General features: G+C 50.8%; 1 protein-coding gene across 7 annotated transcripts in view; it reads right to left on the reverse strand.

Annotated features, from left to right (window-relative positions):
- The window catches only part of LOC120761387 (S-adenosyl-L-methionine-dependent tRNA 4-demethylwyosine synthase TYW1-like), a 97,772-nt gene that overhangs the window by 61,878 nt on the left and 19,803 nt on the right, over positions 1-16,091 (reverse strand). For all 7 annotated transcript variants that reach the window (XM_040082594.2, XM_040082587.1, XM_040082588.2 and 4 more), the window contains 2 exons: positions 5,054-5,106; positions 1,813-1,931 (listed from right to left, as the gene is read on the reverse strand). In XM_040082594.2, the coding sequence (XP_039938528.1) occupies positions 1,813-1,931; positions 5,054-5,106 (172 nt within the window). The remainder of the gene's footprint in view (positions 1-1,812; positions 1,932-5,053; positions 5,107-16,091) is intronic.

Raw genomic sequence — 16,091 nt, forward strand, 5'->3', positions numbered from 1 at the left:
TCTGGGTCTCTACACTAATGGACTGATTTATCAATTATTGATAAATCTGTACTATCTCATTTATCATTTTCTGCACTCCCCAGTTCACACTTGCTGGATTTCCCTGATTCAGCCTATTCCACATCCAGGCTGCTGCCAAAAAGTCCTGAATGAGGGCATTTAGAAGAGAAAATGGGAAATGCTCTGAGGAGCAATGCTGGGAACAAGCCCCTCATCCTGACCACGTTCTTGTTTGCTCTTTAGGATGTACCTTGTGCGTGGGGACAGAGGGACAAGGACAGGCAGGGCAGTGTCTCTCCCAGCACAGTCCCACTGCAGGACTCCATGCACACCACGCAGAAAGCAGACATGAGCAGAAGGTTTTCCTTCCCAGTCACTGCCCTGCTCTGAAGCAAAGCAGAAGCTGCACATTAAAGGTGCCATTTGCTACCCCCTTCCCAGCCAGGGGATGAGGAAAGCCCATCCAGAGCACCAAGGAACACTTTGGAACAGACGCCCAAATGCAAACTGCACAGGATGCCCAGGGCCCAACGCTCATGGGAGACAGCTTTCAAGCACCCTACTAGTTAGGGCAATCCTTTAAATGCTCCCATGAAATACCTGCATTATTAAAACATGAGAACTGTGAAAGACAGAAAGAGACACTCAGAGGAATTTGGCTGGTTTTGCATGGAAATACTATTGCAGAATCCCAGAATGGTTTGAGTGGGAAGGGACCGTCAAGCCCATGTCATTCCATCCCCTGCCATGGCAGAGACACCTTCCACTGGCTCAGGCTGCTCAGGGAATACTCACTGGGATGCTGGACCACCATCACCCAGCCTGGGGGAGGGAACGGGTGCTGTTGGCAGCCCGGGGTAAGGTGTAAATCCCAAAGGAAGTACAGCTCCCATGGGATGATTTAGCAGGGTGGAAAACAAAAGAGCTCAAAGCACAACCTCCCTGTCCTCCCACTCCAGGAGCTCTCACGTCACTGCTGGCATTTCTGCTGAGCCTCAGCCTCTCTTCGCAATCCTGCCCTGCACTCCCCCAGCCTGGCACACACCTCCCTTGGAAGCCCAGGCAGGAGTGAGTGAGTGAGTAGTGCTAGAGCAGCTCAGATCCAGCACAGCTCCTTTCCTTCAGGAATTCACCACAGAGTCAGTCCTCTGAGGAAAGGGGATACTTTCCTGACCAATAGGAAGTCATTGAGTTGAGGACAGGTTGCCCAGCCTGGAGAAAAGGAGGCTCAGGTGGAACCCTGTGGCTCTGCACAGCTCCCTGACAGGAGGGGACAGCCGGGGGGGTCGGGCTCTGCTCCCAGGGAACAGGGACAGGAGGAGAGGGAACGGCCTCAGCCTGGGCCAGGGGAGGCTCAGGTAGGACATCAGCAGGAATTTCCCCATGGAAAGGGTGCTCAGGCACTGGAAGGGGCTGCCCAGGAAGGTTTGGAGTGCCCATCCCTGGAGGTGCCCAAGGAAGGGCTGGAGGTGGCACTCAGGGCTCTGGGCTGGGGACAAGGTGGGGATCAGGCACAGCTTGGACTGGGTGATCCTGGATGGCTCTTTCTACCTCAGTGATTCTAGGATTTACCAGCTGCTATTTTAGGAAGGCAACAATTACTGAGTGATCACTTTTCACCTGTTTAGAGCAGTGGAATTGGTGGGGGTGAAGGTATTTAAATATGGAAAATGGTCCAATTTCCAAAGACACTGCCATTGCTCAGCACCTCGGGGCGTTCACACAACACACCCAGCCCACGCTCTCCTGAGCACAGCTGGCTGAGGGACAGCTGGCTGTGTCACATAGAGCCCCCCTGGCCAAACTCCTTACCTCCAGCAGAAGACACACTTGTTGGCACAGGCCAGGCTGGGGGTGGCCTCCATGCAGCGGTGGCTCTCAATGCCATAGAAGGTGTGCTTGTAGCAGCCCCCACGGCCCCGCAGCATCGACTGAGGACAGGGAAACACACACCACGAGAGTTAAAAACCCACCTGGGGCCAAACTGAGGGCAGGGGAGCACACACACACACACACACCACGAGAGTTAAAAACCCAGCTGGGGCTAAACTGAGGGCAGGGGAGCACACACACACACACAATGAGAGTTAAAAACCCATCTGGGGCTAAACTGAGGGCAGAGGAACACACACACACACACAGAGTTAAAAACCCATCCAGAGCCAGACTGAGGGCAGGGGAGCGCACACATACACACAGAGACAGAGAGTTAAAAACCCATCCAGAGCCAAACTGAGGGCACAGCCATGCATCTGCTCCCTTCAGCCACCTGTGACTTCAGTTCCAAGTCCAGCAATGCCCTGAGCAGGACTGAGGGACACCAGTGCCACCTGCCCTGAGAAATCCTCAGCTCCCTATAAAATGTGACTCTTTACGTGCAGCTTGACTGCATTTAGGAGGTCAAACTCATCCCTGTGTTAGAGGAGAAAGAACTCTAAACTACTCAGTCCCTCCTCTGGCAGACCCCAGCACAACAATGTGCTCTCCTGCAGCTTTTCAGACTCTGCCCATGAAGAGAAGGTGAAGCCTCTTGAGCTGCAGAAGTGTTCCTGGAAAAGCTCACTCAGGAGCAACAAGGATCCATTTCAAGGCTGTCCTACTGAACACTCCATTCTTTTCATTTATCTGGCAGAGTATGTCTTGCAGCACTAAATTAAATAAATGACCTGACCTTATAAACCCTCACTCACAGCCAGCAGTGGCTCCAACAGGATGTTGCACTTCCCTTCTCAGCACAGCCACAGCAGCTTTCCTAACAGGATTCAACTTCTATTTAACATGCAAGCTGCTTGCAGAAAAGGCTGTCTTTCATTAGCTTGGTTAAATAATAAAAAATGAGAAAGAAACTTTATTACTCTCAAGAGAAAATCCGAAATATAACACAGCAGCTTTTAATCTGCCTTCCTCTTCCTGGAGAGTCCTGGTGATCCAACAGAAAGGAGCAGCAGGGAAAAATCTACAGCTAATCCCTATCTGGTTTTACAGGTGGGAAATTAAATGACATGGAAAATGCTGTTTATTCTACCCATTCTTCAAATTATAGAGACTTCAGGAGATTCACAAATTCAGGAGAGCAAGTTATATTTGGCTTTTCCAAAGGCAAACAGACTCTTCTAGGGTTTCTGGTTTTTTTCTGGAATTTGACAGAACCCAATCTTTTCCATCTGAGATGCCTCTATGAAACTCTCCTCAAAACTGATCCTGCCAGCCCTGCTCCTGCTTTCCTCTAATACAAATCTCCACAAAGGCTCCTGAAGGCCCTCACACACTGGTGTGAACCTGAGGCAAAGCCACTGCCTGGAACCAATTTCAGCTCAATTTATTAGAAGACTTTACATTCAATTCCTGCTTAAGCTAAAAATAGTGTGGGCCCATCTAAGCACACAGAGCTGCTATTTATTTTGTGAAATGGCTTTACGGTGCTGCATTAAAGTCTGGGTCTTTCATAAAAAATAGGTCCTCTGGCTTTCTCAGTCACAACGCTGAGGTTTGGCAAGTTTTTCTTTAAACATTTTGTGATCATGTCTGCCACTAAAAATGATAGAAGAGAGAAATGGGTGTAAGAGTGACCAGCAGAGCAGCGGTGCATCTTTGAGCCAAGGGTGGGCTCTCAAAGCTGCCAGGAGAACAAGGCTCTTGATGAAACAGTTCATTGACGCCAGGCACTGCAATGAAAACTCTCTGCAGCCCACCTGGGGCGGCATCCTAAGGGCTCTTTCAACAATAAACAAAGTGAATCATGCAGCAAAGGAGAGCTCAGACAGCAAGGACTGTCACTGCCAGGGCACAGGAATTACAGATGTGTTGGCATCTTAACGAGGTGCTGATTCCAGAGGTTCCCATCCAGGGATGCTCGAGACTACCAGATGTTGCAACATGGTCAGTGAAGAGTCTGGAGCCCCAGGAGCAGCTGAGGGAGATGGGAAAGGGGCTCAGCCTGGAGAAAAGGAGCCTCAGGGGGAACCTTGTGGCTCTGCACAACTCCCTGACAGGAGGGGACAGCCGGGGGGGTCGGGCTCTGCTCCCAGGGAACAGGGACAGGAGGAGAGGGAACGGCCTCAGCCTGGGCCAGGGGAGGCTCAGGTTGGATATTGAAGAAAATTCCTTCACTGAAGGGATGGTCAACTCCTGGCACAGCTGCCCAGGCAGGGGTGGAGTCCCCATCTCTGGAGGGGTTTAACAGCCCTGTGGATGTGGCACTTGGGGAGATGGGTCAATGGCGGCCTTGGCAGTGCTGGAGGAATGGTTGGACTTGATGATCTCAGAGGGCTCTTCCATCCTTAATGATTCTCTGATCAATGCTGCTCCCCAAATGTACAACATTAGAGACTTGTGAGCTCCAGAGGGACCTGCCAAGGACAGCTGAAACCACACCCAGCCTCAAGGGGCTGCAGTTTGCTCTCCAGGGCTCTGTGCCTCTGCTGGGAATGTATTTAAGTCTGGAAACTGCTACTGAGTTCCAGCTCCTCCAAGAGCCACGTGCAGGGCTGGAAGGAAGCTGTGTCACACAGCTCATACCCACAGGCATTGTACACAGCCACAGCCACACACACCCCACAGAGCAGGGAAACATTAACAACAGTGAAATCATTAACAGCACCTCCCTGTGGAAACCTGATCTGATAAATGCTGAGAACCAGGGGAGCCCCGACTGTCACAACCCACCCCCAGGACAGGGGTTCAAACAGCCCCATGTGCCTGTTCAGGTGTGGCAATGGCTGAGTTATCCCCGTTCCACAACCTCACACCGGGGATATAGCCCTCCCACCTTTCCCTCATGTGCATTTCAGTAGGCAGAAGATGTTTTAGCAGACAGCAGAACAACATGAAAAACCAGAAAAGGATGTTCCCAGTTCTGTGCCACAACCGTATTCTCACTCTCTGCAGAGGGATTTTAATAGCTGGAAATGCAAGGTTAGAGCTTCAAAGATGGAATTTGGGTTTGCATAAATAATAGCACATTTTTAAATTATATTCATCAGGAAGTTGGAAACCTGAGCAAGTCTCTAGCTTTGTTTTTATTTATGAAATGAGAAAAGGAAACAGAGCATACCTTTGTCCACCGGCAGAGCTTCACCCCAGAATGGCTCCCAATGAGTTTATAACCTGAAAACAAAGCACAGATCATCACACAGTAGAGTTTAGCCTGCAAGAATTGACATACAGAATATACCGAGGGGTACTCACAGTGACTGACAGCATGGACTCAGTGCTGTTCCTCCCCACTGGCCCCAAGGTGACACCACCGGCAATGGCAGTGCCAGTCCAGGGACCTCAGCCAACTGGAAAAGGTTTCTTTTAGAGGGATATGTACTGATATTGCAGAGTCTGGTTTGAGTCAGGGTGCCCAGGGGACTCCTGCACAGACTGGATGGCAGAGGCTGGCTAACCCAGGCTGTGGGACAGCTCTGAGACCCAAGGAACAGGACAGGGAACCAGGAGCCATGACCCCAGAACAGCCTCCTCCCCAGAACCCGGGATCCCTGTCCCAGCCTGCAGGACAGGAGCTGATTCCCAGTGCAGCTGGGAGGGCACAGGAGGGGAACACAACCAGGGCTCAGCCTGAATCCCACGTGAGCTTCACCAGTTCCACCCCACTGGTTCTGGGGCAATGAGGGAGCTGCTCCTCCACACCCAAAGGAAAGCTGAGCTCAGATCAGCTCCTCATTCTCCAGCCAAGATCAAAACAATTCCATTCCAATGGGTCCAGGAGGATTAATTGCACAATGTTCGGTAAGCACTAAGTGCTATTATTACCCAAACTGCTCCAGTGGGGTTATATTCCTCTTTGAGAGAAGAGCTTAGAGCCCAATATGTCTGAAGGATTAAAAGTGCCATCAAAATCAGCATAAAAATAAGAGAGATTTGAGACGCGTCGCTGTGTCCCTCACAGCAGCGTTCATACGTCACTGGCCTGGCTGTCCCCAAACCCAGCACCTCTCAGCTGCCTACTGCAGGCTGCTGCTCTTATTAACACTTTCAAGGGAAGGAAAAACATCAAATCTTAGCTGTCAAGTCTTCTTCCTGCCAACCAGCACAAACGTAACAGGGAAAAAGCCTTCAGCTCAGCAAACTGGCCTTCAGTTCCTTCACAGAGCAGCAGCACAAGTGCCCTGCCCTGCTCCTCTGTCCCTGAACAGCTGTGGCACAGCAAGGTCCCAGCCAGAGCAACTGCATCCCAAAGTCCCTCACACCTGCAAGGACACCGAGCGAGCCAGGAGCAGCAGATGCCACACCAGCTGCAGCAGGCAGAAATGAAACCGTGTGCACACAGACAGGGCTAAGAGGAAATCAAACAATGCTCTGCTCCTGCCATTCAAACCCAGCAGGGACCTGCCCAGGCTCCTCTGCCCACTCCACCTGATGGTGTTCGATCCATATCCTCACACTGGAATATATAGGCAGAGTAACCTCTGATGCAAGAAGACTGGAGAGGGACATGGGATAAGGGATGGAGGGACAGGACAAGGAGGAATGGATCCCCACTGCCATCCAGCAGGGCTGGATGGGGTATTGGGAAGGAATTGTTCCCTATGAGGGTGGGCAGGCCCTGGCACAGGGTGCCCAGAGAAGCTGTGGCTGCCTCTGGATCCCTGGAAGTGCCCAAGGCCAGGCTGGACAGGGCTTGGAGCAACCTGGGATGCTGGAAGGTGTCCCTGCCCTGTTCCTTTAAGGTCCCTTCCAGCCCAAACCATTCTGGGATTCTGAGACAGCCCTTCTAAGACAGTCCCCAAAGGCATGTGCAGTCTTGGGGACACCTCTACCTCAGACTGGCTGAGAGCCAGAAGATGCTGGTGCAGGTTCCAGGCGCACAGCCACACATACACAGCTGCACATGGCTGGAACTCAACACCTCTCCGCCCTGGTTCTGTCCTGCCTCTTTCTGCAGCTTTTCTCTGCTTGTCCAGCAAGGTCTAATCTCAGCTGAGACCTCCCTGCACTGCTACACTGTGTGTCCTTACAGGATTTGTGGATGAGAGCTGAAAAGGTGCTGCATTCCTCCTCCCTCTAATACAGCCGTCCAAGGCACACTCTGCTGCTGTCACCTAGCACAGCCCAAGTCTTATTTTTCTCATTTCTCCAAATCCAGCACCAGCGGTCACATAAGATTATTTTCTTACAGATCACTTGTCAGTAGCAGCAAAATGGCTGCTTTCAAATGGGTTTTGCAGAAAAATTACATTGGAAATAGGACATGCCCACCCAGATCTGCTATTGAGTTGCTTGAGGGTAGAGAGGAAGCAGCTGAACTGAGCAAGGTGCCAAGCTCCAGAGCTCCAGCATTTTCTCTTAAGTTCCTTAAATCAACTTCCACCATCTGGAGCACCCACAGCTTCCTTTAAAGGCCCAGAAAATTGTACATGTTCAACATCAAAACAGTCTTACAAACACCAGCCAGCTTTGGGGGTGAGAGGGGGGTTACTCATCTCTGTCACAGCCAGGAGCCCCAGTGGTGGTGACAGGAGGGAGCAGCAGAGATGTGCAGAACTCCTAAAGCCACAGAACTGGGGTCCTGCACTGTGTGGGGAACTGGGACGTGTGGTCACCCAGCACTGGGTGCTGGCCATGCCAAGCTTCTGACACTTGGGAATGAAAGAAAATACCGGAGACAAAGGCAGGACACTTGTTCCACCCCTGCTGCAGGAGAGCAGAGACTCTACAACACTGCAAAGCCTTTCTTCAGTGCTGGCTGTGCTGCTAGGAAGGAGGCAGCAGAGCAGTCTGGGCAAAAAGAAAGGGCAAAGGTTCAGCAAGAAAGTGGGTGTCCCAGAGTCACAGAACTGTTCTGGCTGGGAAACCCCTCTGAGATAATCAAGCCTAGCTGCTCCCCAGCACTGAGCCTTGTCCCAAGTGCCACATCCACAGGGCTGTTAAACCCCTCCAGGGATGGGGACTCCACCCCTGCCCTGGGCAGCTGTGCCAGGGCTGAAAAACCCTTTCCATGAAGGAATTGTTCCCAATACCCCCCTGAGCCTCCCCTGGCCCAGGCTGAGGCCGTTCCCTCTCCTCCTGTCCCTGTTCCTGGGAGCAGAGCCCGACCCCCCCGGCTGTCCCCTCCTGGCAGGGACTTGTGCAGAGACACAAGGTTCCCCTGAGCCTCCTTTTCTCCAGGCTGAGCCCCTTTCCAGCTCCCTCAGCTGCTCCTGGGGCTCCAGACCCTTCCCAGCTCCGTTCCCTTCCTTGGGCATGCTCCAGCCCCTCAATGTCCTCTCTGCAGTGAGGGCCCAGAACTGTCCCCAGGATTGGGGTGTGACCACAGCAGTGCCAGCACAGGGGGACAGGCACATCCTTACTGCAAAGTTTCAAATTAAACGTGTGGAAAAACTGTGATCAAAGCCAGCCTGAGGGTCTCCAGTCCCGTTCCCCTGCTGAGCCTCCCTTCTGGAAGCTCAGGCCAGCTCCACTCTTCCATCAGCTTTGCCACAATGTCCCCGTGGCTCTGCCAAGCCCAATGGTGCTTGAATCCAATCGTCCTGATGGCCCCAAGTCTGGAGCTTCGGGTGCCAGGAGTCCCTGTGAACACATTCCCCCCTTGCTCTGAAGGGCCGTGACTCGTGACCAATAATTCTAAGTGGATATTTGGACACAGCACCTTCCAAACAATCCAGTGTTTGATGGACCTGCTGCTCCCCACCCCTGTGTACCTTCAGACACTAAAGCTGAACAAACCAATCTATTTATTATTTCCACAGTCTAATATGCAAAGGATTACGTCAATCAGAAGCAAGCTCACAGTAATCAGCCCAGCTCCCAACTAAAGGAAAGAACATCTCATCTAAAGGCTGCATATGAGTTGGTCCTATTCTAGATGATAAATTGTAGATGACCTAGAAGCTTGCCAAACTTCACTGAAATTAAGTGTCACTTTTATAGATGTGAATTAAGCTTTTAAACAACCTTTGGGGTAAAATGGGTGTTATCAGGCAATAACACCAGGCCGAGGAACATGTGGTGATTGCTCACCCTGACAGGCCAACTGGAGTTTAATAGAGCACAGAGGGACGTGGAACTGGAGAGATAGCCAAAGTCACAGCTCCTGAGTGCTCTAGAGGCTGGGGCAGGACTGTGCTCAGCTCTTTGGAACCACATTGCAGCACTTCCACTCCATCCTAGAAATAAGAGTTTAAAAGTTCTTTCTCTGAAACTCAAAGAACTCATGGAGGGACCCAGCTGACTTCCCAGCACTAAGCCAGGACAGTGCTGTCTGTATTTCCAGGGCACATTTCAGTATCCAGGTGCCTGGGGTGTGGTTTGCCAGTTTACCAGTCCCAGACACACATCCAGTCTTTCCAAGCTCCTGGACAAGGATGAATTATGTCCATAACTGAGCAACTCTGTTGTTTTTGAGAACAGAGCAGATCAGCTGAATTTCTCCAAGCACAAGTGTCCCTATCAGGAGCCATGTCACACCACCTGCACTCTGAACAACTCTAAAAGCTGTGCTGAGCAGCCTTCAGGGATTGCAGACTATGCCCAGTTGGCAAAACGTCCAGAACAAAACTCACACACGCTGAATCCTTGAGGTTAGAAAACATTTCCAAGGTCATCCAGTCCCAGCTGTGCCCGATCCCCACCTTGTCCCCAGCTCAGAGCTCTGAGTGCCACCTCCAGCCCTTCCTTGGACACCTCCAGGGCTGGGCACTCCAAACCTCCATGGGCAGCCCCTGCCAAGGCATGAGCACCCTTTCCATGGGGAAATTCCTGCTGATGTCCAACCTGAGCCTCCCCTGGCCCAGGCTGAGGCCGTTCCCTCTCCTCCTGTCCCTGTTCCTTGGGAGCACAGCCCGACCCCCCCAGCTGTCCCCTCCTGGCAGGGAGTTGTGCAGAGACACAAGGTTCCCCTGAGCCTCCTTTTCTCCAGGCTGAGCCCCTTTCCAGCTCCCTCAGCTGCTCCTGGTGCTCCAGACCCTTCCCAGCTCCGTTCCCTTCCCTGAACACACTCCAGCCCCTCAGGGTCTGCATTGTCCTCAGGGGCTCTGAAGTGCCCCAGGACTGGAGGTGCCCCAGCAGTGCCAGCACAGGGGACAATCCCTGCCTGGATGACACCTCCCGGTTCAGATCTCTGCACCACCAAAAGCTTGCTTTGACCCAAAACCCCAAAGCAAGGGATTCAATACCACAAGAAAGAAGGAGATATACAGTTGAAAAAGCTCCAAAAATCACAGGGAAAGGACCGAGCCAACCTTCTCCAGGAGCACAGGCACTGGGAGCTGGGGAAAGCCGCTCTGAGGCCTCATTGTGCCTCTCAAACTCTGCTGCCTGTCAGAGGGCTGCCCTGAGAGGAGCAAAGTACGGCTGACACCTCTGCATGGGGACTACCCAGCTCTCTCCTGCAATAAAATCGCTGCTCCTGAGGCAGTGATTATCTGCTAGAGATGCAGCTCAGGGCAGTCTCACACTAGCAGAAGGTTTACAGGGAAAGAATTCCCAATTTCCTATGGTTCTGAAGGAGTGCAGTCTAACAGAACCAGAGCTGAAGGTCAGTGACACAGCAGGATCCATCCCCACCATTTCTAAGGACCATTTTCCACATTGAAACAATTGCTGTGCTTGAGCCACCATCCAAAAGACAAAGAATACTTGAAAATTAAAAATAATAACAATAATAATAGTAATAATAATAACAACAAGAAGAAATGCCCCTGGTGAGGCACCTCTTCAGATTACTATCAATATTTTAAATAAACCTACAAAGAAGGAGACTCTGGGAAGTGGAATTTTTTAGATTGCCAAAGCATGACAAGAGACACCTCCAGGTTCATTCCTAGAACTGCTCAGCTTTGAAGAAATTCTTATCAGATGCACCAAGACCTATTTTACATTGTCTCTCTGAAAAAAGGCTCTTAAAGAGTACAAAAGGTTTGTGATTTGGGAAGGAGTTCTTCCACGAGCTGAAAGCAGGAACGGGATGGGAGCAGAGATTGCAGGACTGTCCCTCGTTAGTACAAACCCCATTCTTCCCAAAGGGATGGGAGGTTTGGCCTCTCAGCTGCCTCAGATCCCTCTCACTGTACACAACACAAACATCTTGAACACTTTTATGACACAGTAAAAACCTCCTGGGGGCAGTGAAAGGGATTCAGCCCCTGCAACGGCAACCCAGAGACAACCTAGAGCAAGGAAAATGAGACTGGCAAAGTTCAGGGGTGGGAATGCCAGGAGCTACCACAAATTCCATAGCTGATCATAAGAGACCTCAAGGATTCTCAAAACCTGACTTTTCCCTTAGACCCAGATGTCTCCTTTAATCCAAGAGCACTTTTCCTTCTGAAGCACAGCAATATAAAACCTCCCACAGCCAAAGGCATCATTTCCTGTCAAATAATGCCTGAGCCAGAAACAGCCTCAGAGACCACTGCTACTCTCACCTGCATCAACACCAAAGAAAATGCAGCAGAGCCCTCTGTATCTGACTCCCTTGTCCAAAAGCATCACCAAACCAGAGCGTTCCCAAAAAGGGACCACGGACTGGTTTGGGTTGGAAGGGACCTCAAAGATCAACCAATCCAACTGGTGATTCAACCATTGCCATGGGGAATGGCTTCCCACTGTCCAAGAGCAGGGCTGGATGGGATATTGGGAAGGTACTGTGCCCAGTGAGGGTGGGCAGGCCCTGCCCAGAGCAGCTGTGGCTGCCCCTGGACCGCTGGCAGTGCCCAGGGCCAGGCTGGACACTGGGGCTTGGAGCAGCCTGGGACAGTGGGAGGTGTCCTTGCCCATGGAGGGGGTAGGATGAGATGAGCTTTAAGATCCTTTCCAGCCAAAACTAGTCTGGGATTCTGCAATTCTTTATTCACTGGAAAACTCAAGAAATCTGCAAGCACTTGGCATTTTTAGGAGTTGTACCTCAGGGTCAGCTTTGGCTGAAGTCTGGAATGGGAGGTTCCACCTGCACAAGCCTCCTCCTGAAACACCCAGAACAAACCTAAAAGGTAACAGGCAGAACTGCTGACTGCTATGAGCTGCATCTCTTTTCTGTTCTGTTTTCCTGAGACACTTTTCAGTCATTCAGAGCACATTCCCTTCTCCACATTTCCATTTGTCTGAACTGTCCCCTTGTGTGCAGCGGGTGTCACACCACGAAGAAAGGACAGCAAATTTTACCCTTGCCTGAACATATCCTGTACTTTGTTCCAGCTTAGACTTAATTTCAAAGCCCAATACTCCCCAAAGCCCTGCCAAAACCTAAAACAAACCCAAAAAGGACGCATTTCAATTATAAATGTGTTTATTTCTATTTTCCTCTGTTACACATGGGGTTTTTCTACCAGCTCTGGTAACACATGAGAGAAGAATCAGCCCCCTAAACATGATTTTCCCATCTCCTCTGCTCCTGCTCAGGTGTTACAGCTGTGCCAGCACATCAGAATTGCAGTCAGCTCTCCACCAGCTCCTGGCAGCTCTCACACAGTGGGGCTTAAGCAACTTCTGCTGCCGGGATTCCTTCCTTTTACTTGTGTGTTTGCCTTTTATTTACAGACATTTCCTAAGGAACTGATCAAGTCCTCTCTGTGCCTGGGTTTGGTCATTGTATTTATTCTGCTCACCATGAGTAATTTGTTAGTTAGCAAAGTTATTTTTCATCTGCCCACGGCTGGTATTGGATTTCTGTGGCACATTCCTGGGACTGCACCAGTGTCACTAATCTCGGAGCCAGCTGTGGGCCGCTAGTGCCACCTGGAGTCAAAGAGCTCCTCCCAAAGCCTGCCAGATCCCAAACCCTGTGTCATGCGTCTGTGCCATGGCTTGGGATCCCACTTCCACATGCTGGACACTCCAATGGCTCAGCACAGAGAGCCAGGCTGAGAAAGGCACAAGAGCTGCAGGCACCGGGAACCTCAGCATAAGAAGGGCCAGTAAAAGCCATCAAAGCTTTAAAAAACCTCAACTCCATGTTGGTGAGCACTTAAAAACCCAGCCTTCAGTATTTTTCTGAAGTCAGCCTCTTGCCTGCCCTTCCCCACTAAAAGCCATAGGCAAAGTACAGCTTTAGCTGCAGCACAAAGTCAGAGCACAACAATTTCAGTGGCTGCTGAAGCACAGACTATTTCAAATAAGAGCTGTCTCTTAATGCACCACTTGTCTTTGGAGACAAGTAAAATAGAGGTGTGCTGGGCACCCTGGGGCTGAATTGTAGCCTTCCTTAACCAGTAAGGACAGAACCAACTGAACTGCAGCAGAACTGTCCTTACGGGACAGAATAATTTATCCAATGTCAGCAGGTCAGCCTTTGGCATCATTAACACATTCCCACAGTACTGCCACGCAGGGAGAGCAGGGATTTTTGTGTGGTCCTGTTACAGCAGGAGAGAAGAAAGCAAAGAGCATGGCAAAACCCCGTGTAAGCAGCTTCAGAAATCCTGGAATCATGGAATGGTCTGACCTGAAGGGATGTAAAGCCCATCTAGTGCCACCCCTGCCATGGCAGGGACACCTTCCACTGTCCCAGGCTGCTCCAAGCCCCAGTGTCCAACCTGGCCTTGGGCACTGCCAGGGATCCAGGGGCAGCCACAGCGGCTCTGGGCACCCTGTGCCAGGGCCTGCCCACCCTCACAGGGAACAATTCCTGCCCAATCTCCCATCCATCCCTGCCCTCTGGCAGTGGAAGCCATTCCCCATTGGAGCCTCCTCAGTGAACACTCAGCTCTCAGGGCTTTGGGCTCATTGCTCCTGTTCCATTCCTGCCTCGTTGAGGGACGTGCATCAGAGCTGACCTGGGGCTGCTGAACAACCCCTGTGACAGGACAGGGCTGATGGAGGTGGTCAGCACTGAGACACATCATGTCTGAGCTCCAAATAGCTCAGGCAGGCAGTGAACAACCCCTCTCCTAGCTGCCAGCATCCAGCAGGACGTGGTTGGCTTCATCAGACCATCAGCATCAATAAAGCATTTGGCAAATCCAGGAGCAGCTGTGACTAATGATGGCACCAACCCCAGCAGAGCACAGAGTCATGGTCAGTCCCTGAGTCACGAACAGCCTGACTGGAAGGGACCACAGGGCTGATCCAGTCCAGCTCCTGTCCCTGCACAGACCCCCAACAATCCCAGCCTGGGCATCCCTGGGAGCTCCTGGAGCTGTGGCAGCCTCAGGCTGTGCCCATTCCCTGGGGAGCCTGGGCAGTGCCAGCACCCTCTGGGGAACCTTTCCTGATATCCAGCCTAAACCTCCCTGATACACAGAAGGGTGTTTCGGTTTTTTGTTTGTTTAACAGGAAAAGAAAACCTCACTGTGTTTTTCTACTTTCCTCTTTCCTATTGAAACAGCAGACTTGAGACTCTCCCTAAAGAGAGATTTAATTTGAGAGTGGATTTAAATACACTTCCTGAAAAATCAGGAACACTGGAAAGGCCCACAAGTCCTTCACGCTATACCAAATCCTCCCAGCAGCCAGGCCAAGGTAAAAGCAACTTTCAGCCCAGAAAGGATTGTGTCAAAAATTAACAAGCAACCCCAAAACTGGGCTGTATTCCCTAAGCACCACAAGAAATGTGAACATGGGAAGTTTGTTTCTCTTTTCAGTTTATTTCATTTTCTTCAGGCTACCTGAACACACAGAATGACTGAAGCAGTACCAGGAGCGCTGCAAACCAACAAACAACCACTGCTGGCCTCTCCCCCACTGCAATGGGCACTCACCAAAGCCCCGGTGCTGTGGTGGTGTTTCAGGCAGGGCTGGGCACTGATGGAAATGGAATTGTGCTGTCTCTGGCTGAGAATTTCAAAAGCAGCTCTTGCCTGAGTACCTGTTATCAAGGTATCAGCAAGCTGCACAGGGGCTCACACCTCTGCAACCCAATGGGGAAGCTAAATTTAGCCAATATTCAATGCCAGGGCTAAAATAAAAACCTTTGCTTAAGCACTGTTCCCTTTACCTCCAGGAAGGTAAACTGCTTTGAAGGTGAATCCACAGTGAGCACTACCATGGTCTAAGGAGATGCTTCACCAAGGAAAACCTCTATTATGCAACTGCAGTATCAAAGAACAGCTCTCCCTGAATCACTAATACTCATTTTCCTTCTCTTGGGCTAATTATGCCCTCAGGGATACTCTTGAAAAGACACTGAGCCTACACCCAAAGAAACCAGTTGCTACAAAATAAATGAGATAATCTTTTGACTACATTGCACTTGTTATTTTAGGGGAATGATGCTGAGGGAAGAAGGGAATTGTTTTATTTTTGTAGCCACAAAGCCTTCCTGGTGTTATTTACAGGAAAAAATGTTATATGACATTAAAAAAAAATGCAGTTTCTCTTTTTCACAGCTGAGTGACCACTGAAGAATTTGGTGAGCAGCAGAGGAGGGAGAGATGGGAGAGGCAGCTGGGCTTCAAGGACACAACAGTTTAGAGTCTTTGAAAGTGCTGCTTTATGTATGCAGATCCTACCAGTGGCTCAAATACTGGCACTACCATGAGCACTGCAGGAAGGGAGAAATGTGGACCCACATACCTGGATAATGGATTCCTGTCCCTGGAGTGTCACAAGGAAATCAGAGCTCTCTCGGGAGCCTTCTTTGAGTCAAAAGATTTATGGTAGGAAGGTGACCTTCCCTCCAGCACTGCTTCATTTTCCAAATAGCCACTTTGTACAAAATCACAGCTCCATTCATACCCAAACCCAAACCAGCAGGGATGGTGAGACTGAGCCAAGGGGAAACGCTCCAATCACCACACAGAGCACAGGGCCAATACAGAGCACTGCCCCCAGCCCCTTTTCTTTAGTAGTACTAAAGAAATGAATAAATAAAAATGAAAGCCTGCCATCTTAAACACAAAACAAAGTAAAATATAAACAAAACACAGTCAACTGCATGACAAACAAAACCAAAGTAACTGCCACCACACCACAGCCTTCAGGACTCACCACAGCCTTCAGGACTGAGGCTGTAAAGATGGATTGGTCCAAGGCCTGCACTGCACTGGTCCCAGCCAGCAGCAGCTCCCTGAGGGCCATGAGGAGAAGACAAAGTCTCTGCCACCCCTTGCTGAGCCCTTGGGTCATTCCTCACACCGCACAGCCAAAGAACAGTTCTTTGCTTCCCAGCTGTGACAAGGCTGATGCAAACCCAGCGACCAAAGCTGGCGGCC

Source organism: Hirundo rustica, chromosome 19 (assembly GCF_015227805.2).
Source record: "Hirundo rustica isolate bHirRus1 chromosome 19, bHirRus1.pri.v3, whole genome shotgun sequence".
Taxonomy (NCBI): Eukaryota; Metazoa; Chordata; class Aves; order Passeriformes; family Hirundinidae; genus Hirundo; species Hirundo rustica.